Source organism: Bubalus bubalis, chromosome 1, assembly GCF_019923935.1.
Source record: "Bubalus bubalis isolate 160015118507 breed Murrah chromosome 1, NDDB_SH_1, whole genome shotgun sequence".
Taxonomy (NCBI): Eukaryota; Metazoa; Chordata; class Mammalia; order Artiodactyla; family Bovidae; genus Bubalus; species Bubalus bubalis.
Genome location: NC_059157.1, coordinates 48,857,096 through 48,872,632, shown reverse-complemented (window position 1 = coordinate 48,872,632; position 15,537 = coordinate 48,857,096). Strand labels below are relative to the sequence as shown.

The following is a 15,537-nucleotide window of genomic DNA, read 5'->3' as shown; positions in this document are numbered from 1 at the left end:
CGCATGCGGTCCGCTCTTCAGAGCCAGGCGAAGTTGCCTCCCCACCCCAGCCCGTGCCGGAGGGGACTCCGCCTTCCTCAGCCTCTGTGCTGTGACAAGATCACGGTGGACATGAACTCTGGGGACCATGAGTTCGAGTCCTGCCTCTGATTAACCGACAGCTTTCTTTGGGGAGAATCAAGGGGTAGTGCTCAGAGAATTGTCTTCCAGGCAAAGTTTCTTCGTGCCTGCTGTCTTCGCTTTCCTTCTCCAGTCACCAGCCGGCTCTGCCAGCCTAACTCCCTCCAGCCAACTTTCATTTCCTGGCCATGCCAGCCTGATTACTTCTAATTGTCTTTGACTGCTTCCAGCTGGGTCTCCTAGCTGGCGTTCTGTGGGAGCACACAGATCGTCTCCCAGCCATATGGTGGGAGGAGATGGAGAAGGAGACAGGGAGGAAGGAAGCAGCTGGTACAAGTCAACTGAGAAAGCTTTTCACGGCTTTCCAGCCCACTGTCGTTGGTAAATTTTTTTTTAAAGGGTTAATGCATCTAAGTTAGAGAATTGTCCGACTCTGACAAGACAAACAGTTATATTTGTTGACCACCCATAGGCAACCAACTCTTTAGAAAACTGTTAGAAATGTCTTTCCCCAGGACAGAGGGGGATCTTCCTGTCTGGAGCAACTAAACTCCACTCATTTGAGAATCCATGAACAATTGCTTTCACTTATGCAATAAATATATACTGAGAAATGGCCATGTCTCAGGCACTGTGCTAGGTGCTCCAGGGCAAATATCAATATAAAATAAGGGAGCTCCCATTTGCAAAGAGTCTAAAAGAGAAGCAAGACATTCAGTAGGAAGTAACATAGGACTTTGGGGGGCTTCCCCAGTGGCTTAGTGGTAAAAAATACAACTTCCAATGCAGGAGACGCAGGTTCGATCCCTGGGTGGGAAAGATCCTCTGGAGAAGGAAATGGCACCCCACTCCAGTATTCTTGCCTGGAGAATCCCACGGACAGAGGAGCCTGGTGGGCTACAGTCCATGGGGTCACAAAAGAGTCAGACATGACTTAGTGACTAAAAAACAACAATATAGGACTTAAGAAGAACGAGGGATATGGAATAAGAAAGAAGGAGGAGCGATTAGCCTCTTGCAGCTCAGTGATGGTGGAGGGCTTCATGAGGCAGGGAAAGTCTGTGTGGGTTAGAAATGGGGTTGGGGCAGCTGACTGGGCAAGTTCATGGCAGAGGCAAAGGTGCAGAGGTGAAGGCAGCTGAAATGTAGTGCTCAGGGAGGTCCCACAGGCAGATAAGAAATAGAGTTCGAGATAATCAGTAGAGAGTCTTCAGTGCTGGACTGTGCTTTCAGCTAGGTGTTTTCTGCATTTCTGTCTCATATGAGGGCAGTCCATTGTTTTGGGTACTCATCTGTCCTACATAAAGAGATTTCTGGGGTTATTCCTTATTAAACAAGGCCATTTCAGAGAACAGGACCTGTAGTTCAAACACCAGTTACGAAGCCCAGGAAGGGTAGGATCTGGACTTCTCTTTGGCATCCATCCCAGCTGATGGAGTTAGCAGTGAGCTTGAATCAAACCCAGGCATCAGGCTTGAAAAAGATTTAACGGGCTTGGATTTTCTCTCTTCTTCACCCCTTTCCTGACCTCCACCCCAAGAGGATAATTAAAAGGAAAGAAAATCTCTATTTCATTGTAAATGTCTTCCACCATGTATGGAAGAATTAGCTAGCTTTTTTTTTAATTCCATAAAGACACTTTGATGAACTGTCTCTGACATTTGCCTTACATTATAAGAAAGTAATTTCTACATTTTCATACAGAGCTAATTATCCAAAAATTTAAAGAAAGTTAAGAGTCCCTTGGACAGCAAGGAGAGCAAACCAGTCAATCCTAAAGAAAATCAACCCTAAATATTCATTGGAAGGACTGATGCTGAAGCTGAAGCTCCAATACTTTGGCCACCTGATGCAAAGAGCCAACTCATTGGAAAAGACCCTAATGCTGGGAAAGATTGAAGGCAGGAGAAGAGGGCAGCAGAAGATGAGATGGTTGGATGGCATCACCAACTCAATGGACATGAGTCTGAGCAAACTCCGGGAGATAGTGAAGGACAGGGGACCCTCGTATGCTGCAGTTCTTGGAGTGGCAAACAGTCAGGCAGGACTTGGTGACTGAACAGCAATACTCTACTAATACACATGCTATTAATTGGGAAAACTCTAAAACCTTTCTCTGAAAGAAGAGGCAGAATGGTTTCGCTCTCAAAGTGAGCTCCATATTTGTCATCCATGAGATGTTTGTTAAACATTCACTCTTCAGGCACGGTGCTGGTCATACAGCCTTTCTCTCCCCTGCCTTCCATTGTCCTAACATTTGATTGCTGAATCTGAGACATTCTTGTGATTACATTGGCCTTGCAGAAATTATGGGAGTGGAGTGGTGGTAAAGAAGCCCCTTAGGCACAACAAGAAAAACATTTTTAAAGTGTATTTTTAATATTGGGAAAAGGGAACGACGAGAAGGCTGATGGAAAACAACCTCAGTCATAACCCGTGAGTAGCTGATTATAGCATTTTTGAAACGAGATCTACTTAAAATAGGCGTTTCTCTGGGTCAGAAAGCCCCGGAGACACTGGATTAATGACTGCCGAGCATCCCTTTCTCATCCTGCCCCGCCCCAATCTCAGAGCACTGACGTGGATCGTGCCATAATTGTTTACCAAGGAATTAGTAGTGAAAGGAACTTGGTTAGGACCAAATCCTGCCTTTCAGCTCCGATGCTGTAACTCTGACGGGGGGTTAAGTACGCATTAAACGCTGGCGCCTTTTATCTGGCTGCTCAACAGGTAGCATTTTGCAATACAAAAGGGGGGTATCTCCCCCTACCAGCCCTCCACTCGCCACCCCCACCTCCCTGCCCTCATTTTTTGCTTTGAGAAGACTTTGGGGATCCCGGAGAGGATCAGAGTGGTCAGGGCGGTTGCACTTGTTTACCAGAGATGAGCAGGGTCCGGGCGCCTCACAACAAAAGCCTCCAGGAGCAGGGAGCGCTGGTCCACCGCGTCCTGCAATCGCCGGCATCGTTTCAATGGAAAGCAGCGAAGGTGTAAATGTACAAGCAGAGGGAGCAAACGCCCTGATTCCTACGTTGCTGCTGCTACTATTATTGTTGCGGCTGCTCCTCCTCCAACACCGCGTGCCCGCCTGGTGTAAGCCCAGGCTTTCGCCACTCCATCCTTCCATCCATCCACCCATCCCTCTATCCATTCATCCGGGGTCCAGAGGGTCCTACTGTGTGCGGGGCCCGGGGCTGGATACCGGGCACTTAAACCACAGTCCACCGGCTTCGAGAGCGCCTCCTTCCTTTCCTCCTGCCCCGGGTGGGTGCGGCTGCTGGTGGCGGATTTCTAAGCCGAAAGGTCCAGAAAGCCCAAGCCCAGAAGCCGGGCGAGAGGCACAAGCGGAGGCGGCCCGATTTGGGCGGCCCGGGAGCGCGCGTCTCAGAGGCCGCGCGGGGTCCCCCCCTGTCTGGAGCTCAGGTGGCCCCGCCGCCCTCCTCCTAGGGCCCTCCCCTCTCCGGCGAGGGTCGAGTTTGGCTGTTGCGCGCGGGGAAGGAGGGGCTACGAGGGATTTGAAAGTGCACACGCTGCGGAGTGGAGCTCGCATCTGTTCCCGCCGCCCGCGACCGGATTAAATTTCTGCAAATTCAAACTGAATGGGGCTTTCTTCTGCTGCCTTCCAGAGGGCGCCTGCAGCCCGCCGCGCGCGCCGGCTCTCGGGCGGGAGCGGCCGCCCGGCGCGCAGCTAGGAACTAGCAAGCCGGACCCGCGTCCGTGCGGGCCAGCCGGTGGCGGCGAGGGCGGAGGCGGCCGAGGCGCCCCAGGCTCCGGGACCAGACATCTCGGCTCCGGGACCCGGCACAGGATCGCGCCCCCCGCCGCCCCAACGCCCCTCCACGGCCGGCGCGCTCCCCGCGCACCCGAGCCAGGAGACGGTCACTAGCCGCCTGGACGGGACTCGGGGCAGGGTCTCCGCAAGGAGCCTCAGTAAAAGAACTTCTTGGGGGTGGGGGGCGGGTCCCCGGTACCCCGTGGCCCCGGCGGCCGCTATTGTCTGCGCGCCGCGCTCGGCGGCGGCCAGGGGCGCGGGAGCGGCGGGCCGGGCGGGGCCGGGCCCAAGGCAGCTGCGGCGGCGGCGGCGGCGGCGGGAGGAGCCCGGGGAGCCGGCCGAAGAGGAGGAGGAGCCGCGAGCTCGGGAGCCGAACCGGAGCGGCGCGATGCCGGCGGCGGCGGGGGACGGGCTCCTGGGCGAGCCGGCGGCGCCCGGGGGCGGCGGCGGCGGCGGCGGCGGCGGCGCCGAGGACGCTGCCAGGCCGGCGGCCGCCTGCGAAGGAAGTTTCCTGCCGGCCTGGGTGAGCGGCGTGCCCCGAGAGCGGCTCCGCGACTTCCAGCACCACAAGCGCGTGGGCAACTACCTCATCGGCAGCAGAAAGCTGGGCGAGGGCTCCTTCGCCAAGGTGCGCGAGGGGCTGCACGTGCTGACCGGAGAGAAGGTGAGCCGCCCGGGGCGCTGGCCCCTGGATCTCCCCGCCTCTCAGCCCCGGGATGGGAGATCGGGGCGGGAGGGGCGGCGGGGACCCTACGGGGAGCCAGCCCTGCGCTGCGAGTCTGGCTGCGGAGCCCCGGCCCAGCACCTCCCCGCTCCGCCTGCTTTTCCTCTCGGGTTGAACGCGGGGTCGAGCCAAACGCGTGCGCTAGCTCTCGCAGACCAGGATTCTGGCATTTCCCAGAGGAGCGATCTGGAGTCACTTTCCCTGGTGGGGTGGGGGAGTGGGGGGCGACTGGTTTCGCCGCGAAGCCAGCCGCCCGCAGCCTTTTTGCATCTCGAAAGGCGCCGCCTGGCGGACACCAGCGCGGGGTTGGGGTGCAGTGCGGGGAGGGGGGGACTCTGCTCTCGAGCCGATAGGGGCGGCAAGATCAGTGGAGAAGCTGGGCCCAGGACTGGAGTGCGTGGGCCCTGATGTTGAAGGTGGGAGAGCCGATTAGCCAGCCCTTGGGGGCCAATTTAGAGGCTGATCCCCCTCGCGGGCTCTGGGGAGGAGGTAGGGAAAGGCCGAGACCCCAGGGACATTCCCACCTGTGGGGTGCGGAGTTAGGGGACGTTTTACCTGGTCACAGGAGGGTTTTCACACGCCGCCCCTCCCACCATCCACCCTTCCCGCCCCTACGTCCTGGATCACCCCCACCGCACCCCCAGACATCCCACCCCCTCCTTCCCTCCTCACTCCCGCCGCTGGGGTGGGGGCCACTGGCACTGATACCCCCAGACTTCAGATGTTGGGAGAGACCTTATCTCCTAGAAGCGAGGAAAGCAAAGGAAGACCTCCTCCCGCCCCCAAGCCCCCCAGACACCTTGGAGCAGCCCCTCCAGCCCCTTGGAAAGTTAGCAGGGTGTGAGCCCTTGTCAGGCAAGGCCCTGCTAGACCTCAGCTGTTCACTTAGATCTGAGAAGAAACTCAATACAGGATGACTTACTTTTGAGATGCTGCGCAAGCTAGCCCGGGAGTTACTCTAAGTTTGGAGCCACTTCAGGCTGGAGCTTCATGGTCATCTCAGACTCAAGGCTCCCCCCACCCCCACCCCAGGCTGGGGCTTGCTCAGCCCAGGTCGGGTGGGTAGCAACCCCCTTTGGTGGCCCATTCAGACAGAGAGACGCCAGCAGTTTGGGAAAGGCAGGGAGGCTCCGGGCTTCCCACCTGCCCAGCCACTCTCTGCCCTGGGATCCTCTGCCAGCCTGGGGGTCCCGGACGCACTGCTGTGGGCCCTCTGACCCCAGAGCGAACTGCCCTGGCCTCTGACCCCCAGCTTCTCCTGGCTTTAATCTCTCTTGCCAGTTCCCTCCTGTGTGCTGGAGCCCCTGGCATGTGACTGCAGGTCTTCATCACCCTTGTCACTTGTTCCCTTCCTACAGTCTCTCGAGGTGGTGTGCCCCTTTGTTTCGGGTAAGTGGGGTTAGCAAGTGGGGTTAGCAGTGAGTAGTTTTCAAAGTGCCTCTGGCTTCAATTTCCATGCACAAGGGGGAGTGTTTGGGAGAGGAACTCACTGAATGGAGGGGCTCTTTCAAGAAGAAGAAGAAAACCCCTCCAAACCTCCTTCTAAGTCCAAAGTGAGCGGCAGCGCCGCTTACTCCTGGGTTCGCAGTGGGCTGGGAACTTAACCCATCGCGTCTGGGCGAAGGCGGGGATGCCCGCGGATCCGGCTCGCTAATTACAGAGAGCTCACTTCCGCGTGCCTGGCACTGGTGATAGAACTTACTTTTCACTCGAAATGTAGAGGAGTCAGTCTGGTTACGTCCGTTTCCTCTTTGAAACTTAGCAGAAAGAGACGAGGTGCTCTGCTCACAGCATAATGGGCAACGTTTAGGCGCGCGCGCGCTCCCCCTGCCCGGCCGCTTAGCTTGTTCGGGCTGCCTTATTCTCTCCTGTGGCTCGGCTCCTCGCCACTGCCCTTTCCCTCCCTAACATCAGGCTGTGTGCTTTGGCTGAACGGCCCGGGGTTGCACTCCGAACTCAGTCCCTAGCCGGGTGCTGCGGTTCTGTAGCTCAGGGCTGGGCCCCCAGGCACTCTGGAATGCGAGGAATTCCTGCCCGGATGGGGTCCAGTGAGGATTCCGCCCCACCCCCCGCACCCCTTAGGGGCTCACGCCCGTTTATCTCATCTTGTCTTTTTCAAACGCTGCATTTCACTTCCTCTCCGCAAGGGGAGGACCAATTAATTGGACGTAAAATTATTGCGCTGGACTAATTGATTGAATCTAGTTAAGGAAGGTGGATCTTAGAGTGGTGGAGCAGAGTGGGAGATATTTCTGATGTGTGCCCTACTTCAGCAGGGACAATCAGGGGCTCCGGGACTGCAAGCCTCCTGAGAAGTCTGGATTTTAGTTCACATAATGGCCAGCTTTAAAGAAACGATGGGTGTCATTCATAGCTTTTATCTCACAGATCCAATAACGCCTTGCTGCTGCTGCTGCTAAGTCGTTTCAGTCGTGTGAAACTATGTGCCACCCCGTAGACGGCAGCCCACCAGGCTCCCCTGTCCCAGGGATTCTCCAGGCAAGAACACTGGAGTGGGTTGCCATTTCCTTCTCCAATGCATGAAAGTGAAAAGTGAAAGTGAAGTCGCTCAGTCGTGTCCAACTCTTCTGGACCCCATGAACTGCAGCCTACCAGGCCCCTCCGTCCATGGGATTTTCCAGGCAAGAGTACTGGAGTAGGGTGCCATTGCCTTCTCCGAATAATGCCTTAATGCTTAACTAATAGATTTGGGGTTTTGGCAGATTGTAGAGATTAAAATGTGTGTGTGTGTGTGTGTGTGTGTACATGACTCTACCTTGTGTGTGTGTGTGTGTGTGTGTGTGTGTGTGAGATGACTCTACCTAGGAAGGACTGCTGAGTTGATGAGTCCCCAGCCCCACTCATGTGCTGGATCCTGTCTTACTAAGAACAAAACAAAGGTGAAATCAACCTCACACAATTTGCAGCCTTCCAGGTCTCTTTAAAAGGTGACCTATTAATAGAGATTTCACCCAGAGAGTAGTTACTCCTGAGAGCCAAGCTAGGGAACAACTGGAGGTGACAGGACCTGGAGGAAGGGAAATGAAATGTCCCCAGAGTGGGTGATGTGAGTGTCCCAGGAGGCCCTCTCCTCTCAATAATTTCCCCTTGGGGGAGGTGCATACTTTTTGGAGAAAGCTCTTCACTTTTCTCTTTTCCTTTCTTTTTGAGAGGACACAGACCACAGACCACACATGAAGTCATGAATGATGTACTAAGATGTGTGTGTGGAGGAATCGATGTATTCTCCCCCGCCCCTGCCCCCCACACCATCCCCAGAGTGTGAGGATCCAGGGCAACCTGTCCTGAGGAATCAGTTCAGGAAAAATCTGCAGAGGGGAATGGAGAAAAGGAAGAAGAGGAGGCGCCCCACGCCCGCAGTTGTGGTCTCAAACTGGGCATGTTGTTTTGGGTGATTTATGCCAAAATCCAGAGTATCACTGGTTTAGGGCACTTGGTGTGTGTTGCATTTTGATTTGTGCACGTTTCCAAAAAGCTATGGGTGCCATCCTCCACGGCACGCTGGGAATTACTGTCTGAATCAGGTTGAAAAATGAGACACTTTTCCCTGACTTTCATCCAATCCTATCTTATCAAGAGGCACCTTTTCTCATCACTGCCTGCAGGAAAGAATCCCCCCCCCCCACCCCACCTCCCCCGGCCCTGGCTTTTCTTTTGCATATCTCTTTCCAAAGTTGTTTGAGAGTCATTTGAATCCGGTTGGCCCTTTTACTGCTTGAAAAAAACCGACGGCTTTGGGCAGGGCCTCACTTCGTCCTCTAGGAGCTTTCAGGTGGTACAGCCTGCCTTAACGTGGCTTTAAAAATAAATCATTCACTAGATCATGTGAAACTCTTAACCGGCACATTCTCAGTCTTGTCTTTGACTAAGTTGATGATTAGACGAGGAAAAAAAATGATGACAGGATCAGACTTTGAAAAGGATTCTCGGTGGCTTTGAGACAAAGAATGAAGTTGCCGTGCAGGAGTATGAAGTGATAACTTGTAAAGACCCAGGGGGGAGGTGTGCTCACAGCCTTTGATGCTGGTCCCCAATACCTGGGCAATGCAGAGTCTCTGGCACTTGATAGGTTATGGTACTTAATTTTTCAAAAGTATTTGTTTCTCTCTCTATGGCTGCACTGGGTCTTTGTTGCTGCGCGGGCTGCTCTTCGTTGTGGTGCATGGACTTCTCATTGCAGTGGCTTCTCTCGTTGCGGAGCACGGGGTCGAGGATGCACAGACTCCAGTCGTCACAGCACATGAGGGCGGTAGTGGTGACGTGGGTCTAGAGCAGGGGCTCAGCAGTTGTGCCTCGCTGGCTCAGTTGCCTAGCGACTTGCAGGATCTCCCGGGACCAGGGATCGAACCCGGGTCCCCTGCATTGGCAGGTGGATCCTTAATCGCTGGGCCACCGGGAAGGCCCAAGGTTATCACATTTAAAACATGAAGAAAGTATAGTTGGAGAGGCTGACAGGGATGAGCGTAGCTGCCTTCAGGTATAGAGCTGTTTTCACCGACAGGCAAAACTGCAGGAAGGGAAAATAGTTATTGCCGCAATTACTTTTTTTCGGTGATTAAGTCTCTGTGAAGTTAGGTACGTAAAATGATTGGTTAAGATGCTTAAATACCTTGTTCTAACCCTTAGTTTTTTTTTTAAAGCCTGTTAATCATTTTCATTGGAGCTATTTTGGGGCTAAAAATAAGGGTTGCCTGCTTAGGAAGTTGCCAATAATTATGCCCGAGCATAATAGCTCCAGGTACCTGGAGTGAAGGAGTTACTAAAAATAGAATTTACTATGTTTTTCAGAGCAGGAAATATGACTAATTTTAGAGGTGGCCTTTTGGCAGATCCCTTTTTAGCAAGTATTTCGGAGACAAACAGGTGCTAAATCCTGTAATTTTTTTTTTTTAAGTGCTAGAAATTTAGCGGTAATAGCTCTGAGGCACAAGAAATGCTTAGGGAACTGGATATTCCTATTAACCCTCAGCAGGGATTTCTTGGCAAGTGAGAGGCATCGGGCAAAAAGCACCTGCTCTAAGAGTCGCGTGTGTAAGGCTGTGCCTATAATTTCGGAGATTGCATGCTGCAGTTCGAAGGCACAGTCTTTTTTGAACTTCCTGCCCTGCCTCATCTTTTTGAAGTCCTTGTGAATGATGGAAATTGGCACGTAGGGCTCGCTTCTCAGTGTTCATTGATCCTCAAGTCCCAAGGACTTCAAAGGGCGCTTTGAGTCAGCACAACAGTGCTGAACCATGCCCGTGAAGAGGAGCACAACCTGAAATTTTCTCTGTGGGTGTGTGGAGTCATTGCTGCCGGCTGGGCTCAACTACAGTGGTGTGCACGCTGGAGGCTGTTCCAGGGCCACGTGGCGGTCATCCATGCCCAGGGTTCTCCTCCTGGGAGGTGTGGGGACTGGCCCCCATCGTCTGCCCTGAGAAGGGGCAGGCTGGGTGTCCTCTGTGAAAAAGTGGGCTGGGCACGAGGTATCATTTATCTCGGGCTATACACCCCATCTCGATTATTCATGGTAACCGAGCAACCTGCTTGCTCTCTTGGCTAATTGAAACCTATAGATAATCCCTGAGCCTTATTTTTAGCAAACTGGCGAAACCGCTTCCCCCACTCAGCCTGGGCCCTGGCCGCTTTCAAGTGCTGATGTGAATTGAATTTCACGTTCTCTGATGCAGTGCTGCTGGCTGGTAGGATGACCGGCAGGAGAGGGGTGAACCACGGGGCCTGAATGGTACCCAAGGAGGCGGAGCTTCTACAAAAGCAGAGAGCTGTCACCCCTCCTTTCTCCTGAATGCCAGCTCAGCGGTAGAGCACTTTGTGGCGTATCCAGGGTCTTCCATGCGTTTTCTCATTAGATGCTTGAAGTGACCCTGAGCAAATAAGAACCACCTCTCTGGTATCCTTACCTGCGTTGACCACGAGGAAGTTGGCCTGGATGGATTTTTTCCTCTGACCTTCTCTTCTCTATTGTCAGGGTGTGCGCATGCTAAGTCGTTTGAGTTGTGTCCCAACTTGTTGCAACACTGTGGACTGTAGCCTACCAGACTGCTCTGTCCGTGGGATTCTCCAGGCATGAATACTGGGGTGGGTTGCCATGCCCTCCACCAGGGGATCTTCTCGATCCAAGGATCTAACCCACGTCTCCTGCGTTTTCCGCATTGGATGCCCTAACAAATGACCGAAAGGGGAGGGGAGTTTGGGGGAGAATGGATAGATGTGTATATATGGCTGAGTGGCTCTGCCGTGCACCTGAAGCTATCACAACGTTGTTAACTGGCTACTGTTGCTCAGTTGCTAAGTCACATCCAACTCTTTGGACATGGACCGTAGCATGCTAGGCTCCTCTGTCTTTCACTATCTCCTGGAGTTTGCTCAAACTCATGTCCATTGAGTCAGTGATTCCGTCCAACCATCTCTTCCTCTGCCATCCCTGTCTCCTTTTGCAATACAAAATAAGTTTCTTTAAAAATGACCACAAACTGGGGGACTTAAAACAACAAAATTTTATTTTCTTAGACTTCTGGAAGCCCAGAGTCCAAAATCAAGGTGTGGGTGAATGGGTCTTTGAAAGCTTTAGGCGAGGTTCTGGTACTTGCCAACCATCCCTGGTGTGTCTGGGCTTGGGGCTGCAGCACCCCAGTGTCTGCCTCTGTCCTCACAGGTCCTTCTATCCCCTGTGAGTCTTCTCTGTCTCCAAATCTCCCTCTCCTTATAAGGACACCAGCCATGGGATTTAGAAAAGTAGTGAAAGTGTCAGTTGCTCAGTTGCGTCTGACTCTTTGCAAGCCCCTGCCAGGCTCCTCTGTCCATGGGATTCTCCAGGCAAAAATACTGGAGTGGGTAGCCATTTCCTTCTCCAGGTCATCTTCTGGACCTAGGGGTTGAACCCAGGTCTTCGGCATTGCAGTTCAGTTCAGTCACTCAGTTGTATCCAACTCTTTGCGACCCCATGGACTACATTGCAAGCAGATTCTTTACTGTCTGAGCCACAAGGGAAGCCAGCCCAGTTGGATTTAGGGTCGACTGTAAACTAGTAGGAGCTCGCCTTGATAACATCTGCAAAGATCCCATTTCTCATAAGGCCATATTCACAGGTGCCAAGGATGGGACCTATGCATCTCTCTGCGGGGCACAGTTCAACCTGCAACAGCTTCTTAGATGATGAGGACTGGATTGTAGGTGACTTCCTGGGAAGCAGACCTTGGGAAGGAAGGAGTGTGGTCTTGGGGTGTATGCTCGGTGTATATCAGCACCGTGAGAGGAGGAGAGGTGAGGGGAGGCTGGGGGAGAAGTCAGGCAGCCTTGGACCCTGATGCAGTCCCAGCTGAAGTCCTCCACCCATGCCATGCAGTTCTCCAGGAGCTGAGATGTCCAAGCTGGAGGCTTTAGGTCTTTATATCTTTATATCTGGGGGGGGGGGGGGTGGGTCTGGGTTGGGGGGAAGGGCCCTGGACGATCATTGGCTGGGAGCGGCCCTGGGGAGGGGTGTGGCCTTGGACACTCGCCAAGGGCAGTTTCTGGGGCGAGCTCGCAGCAGAGTTCAGCAGCTGCGGAGGAAGTCTTTGGCCCAGAAGGGGAAGCGGGGCAGCGGGGCCAGGTGTCCACGGTTTCCTGCGGGAGACGGGCCAGAGTTCAGGGTCTTGATCTGAATCCAGGCCGGTTCCATAAACGGAGTGGGGGGCTCCCTGCGTCACCTTGCACACCTAGTGTGGTGCTCGCCTCCTCTGGAATGAGGGAACAGCCCACAGAGGCCAGTTCCCAGCACCGAGCATCATTGTGGGAATATTCTGGCATCATGTTTCTTTTCACTAGGATGCCCAGGGCTCTCTGTTGGGTTTGTGGGCGCTTTTGAGATACAATTATACATTCTATGTATTTTCTCTTGAGGATGTCATGGCCAGAGAGTTGGGCTAACTTGTCCACCAGTGGGTCTAATCAAGAGACAGTGGGAGAGACCCTCCCTTTCGATCACTCCTGAGTTGTGGGAAACTGGATAGTTCTCTGAGTCCTGGTTTGGGACATTTGGGTGACAGAAGGGTTGCTAGGTGAGTGCCATCTCCTAACATCCTGTTACCACTTCCACTGAACTGGCTCTGCCCTCCCTAGCTGCTGCTGCTGCTGCTGCTAAGTCGCTTCAGTTGTGTCTGACTCTGTGCGACCCCATAGATGGCAGCCCACCAGGCTCCCCCGTTCCTGGGATTCTCCAGGCAAGAACACTGGAGTGGGTTGCCATTTCCTTCTCCAGTGCAGGAAAGTGAAAAGTGAAAGTGAAGTCGCTCAGTCGTGTCCGACTCTTAGCGACCCCATGGACTGCAGCCCACCAGGCTCCTCCGTGCATGGGATTTTCCAGGCAAGAGTACTGGAGTGGGGTGCCATTGCCTTCTCTGCCCTCCCTAGCTATGCGGTTTCTACTTACGGAATCCTTTTTGGTTTTTAATCACTTCTGTGTGTTTATGTTTTAAGAGTCATTTGGTTAAAGTCTGGAATGGGTGATACAGACACGTGGTCTTAAATGGAAAGGTTTCCAGAGCGGGTGCAGCGAGAGGTAATTCTGCCTCCACCTGGGTGCCTGGGTATTGGTTGGATTCCTCTCCCCAGAGGCACCCCACTTCTGGCTTCCTGTGTCTCCTTCCACACATACTCCATCTTCATCCAAGTGTGCATACGTTTGATATTCTATACACATACATTTGTAAATGGATAGATATAGGAAGAGATATTTTTACACCATACATGCTGTTCAGTGTGTTGCTTTTTTCACTTAGCAGTATGTCTCGAACATCCTTTCCCCAAATTTACTAAAGAATTATCTTACTCTTTTTAATTACTGCGTGGTATTTAGTACATGCTGTTGTTCAGTTGCTAAGCTGTGTCCGATTTTTTTCAACCCCATGGACAATAGCCCACCTGGCTCTTCTGTCCATGGGTTTTTCCAGGCAAGAATACTGGAGTGGGTAGCCATTTCCTTCCCCAGGGGATCTTCCCAGACCAGGGATCAAAACTGCATCTCCTGCATTGGCAGAAGGATTCTTTACCACTATGCCACCATGGAAGCCCATTCAGTACATGGAGGTACCATATTTATTTAGCCATTCCTTGATGAGGACGTCAATGGACATTATTTAAAGAATTAAGCACAATTAAAGAATGGGCATTTAGGTTGCATACGATTTTTTTGTTACAGTAAATCCCCTACATACGAATTGAGTTCTGTTCTGAGAGCACATTCTGAGAGTAAGTCCAGTTTGTTCGGAAATCCAACAAAGTTAGCCTAGGTACCCAACTAGTACAATCAGTTATAGAGTACTGTGCTGTAATAGGTTATAATACTTTTCACACAAATAATACATAAAAACAAACACAAAAGTAAAGAAAACCTTTTTAGTCTTACAGTACCTTGAAAAGTATAGCACAGTACCACAGCTGACATGCAGGGGTTGGCGTCGAGTGAACGGGCAAGAAGCGTTATTGACTAGAGGTGGGAGATGGTAGAGCGGAAGGATCATTAGCAATAGGAGACGAAGGGCAAGCTGCAATGTGACTCCTGTTGATGGCAGAGGCTCTGAGCTTGAAATAAAGACACTGAGCGACTGGACTCTATACAGTGCTGTACAGTGAAGTACACAAAAGCACGACCATTTGTAGAGGATGCACGCACGTGACAACGTACACCAGACACGTGAACTTTCTTGCGTGATTGGACATGTGATTGCCCAGTTGCATCTTTGAAAGTTCACAGCTTGAAGGTTCATATGTAGGGGACTTGCTGTATCCCAATTGTGCTGTAGTACATATCCGTGCCTATGTATCATCTTGTAAATGTTCAAGTATATCTGAGGTTTAAATTCCTAGTTCTAGGTGAAAGGGTATGTCTGATTTTCTTTTTTTTTTGGCTGCACTGTGTGGCTTTCGGGATTTTAGTTCCCTGGCCAGGGATCAAACCCTGGCCCTGGTAATGACAGTGCCGACTGAGTCCTAACCACTGGACTGCCGGGGAATTCCCAAGGATATGACTGTTTGAACTGTTAATGCTGCTGCTAAGTCACTTCAGTCGTGTCCGACTCTGTGCGACCCCATAGACAGCAGCCCACCAGGCTCCCGCGTCCCTGGGATTCTCCAGGCAAGAACACTGGAGTGGGTTGCCATTTCATTCTGCAATGCATGAAAGTGAAAAGTCAAAGTGAAGTCGCTCAGTCGTGTCCGACTCTTAGCGACCCCATGGACTGCAGCCCACCAGGCTCCTCCGTGCATGGGATTTTCCAGGCAAGAGTACTGGAGTGGGTGCCATTGCCTTCTCCGAAACTGTTGATGAGTCTCGCCAAACTGCCTGCCAAGGAAGTTGTCCTAGTTTATACTCTCATCAAATTTCCAGATTTTTATCAGTATAAGATACTGTCAGACTTTTTGATCTTTGCCAATCTAGTTGGTTAAACTTAATATCCTGTGTTATGTGTAGTTTATCATATTTGTGAGTTTAACGTATTTCAAATGTCCAACAACAATTTGCATTTCATTTCTGTTCATTATTTGTGACCATTCACCATTTTCCCTTGGGTTGTTGGTCTTTCTCTTCCTGATTTATAAGCATTTCTGTGTATTAAGGCAATCAGTCCTCTTTCATGTATTTTGAATCCTCTTTTTGATGTATTTTGAAGCCTGACCCATCTTGCTTGCTCCCTGTTTCTTCTTTGTCTTTGTTTCTGGGTAGTTCTCGCAGCGATTGGTTCCCTGGATTCCATTAACTAGCAAGGGACCATAGCTGAGCTTTGAGGTTCTGTTCAGTTCAGTTCAGTCGCTCAGTCTTTGCGACCCCATGGACTGCAGCACACCAGGCCTCCCTGTCCATCGCTAACTCCTGGAGCTTACTCAAACTCATTGAGTCGGTGATGCCATCCAAGCACCTCAT

At 52.2% G+C, this 15,537-nt stretch overlaps 1 protein-coding gene across 6 annotated transcripts in view; it reads left to right on the top strand.

Annotated features, from left to right (window-relative positions):
• Positions 1–4,265: 4,265 nt before the first annotated feature.
• HUNK (hormonally up-regulated Neu-associated kinase) overlaps positions 4,266–15,537 on the top strand; it is a 128,694-nt gene continuing 117,422 nt past the window's right edge. For all 6 annotated transcript variants that reach the window (XM_025281744.3, XM_006074586.4, XR_003108226.3 and 3 more), the window contains exon 1: positions 4,266–4,556. In XM_025281744.3, coding sequence (XP_025137529.2) covers positions 4,281–4,556 — 276 coding nt within the window. In that variant the 5' untranslated portion in view covers positions 4,266–4,280. The remainder of the gene's footprint in view (positions 4,557–15,537) is intronic.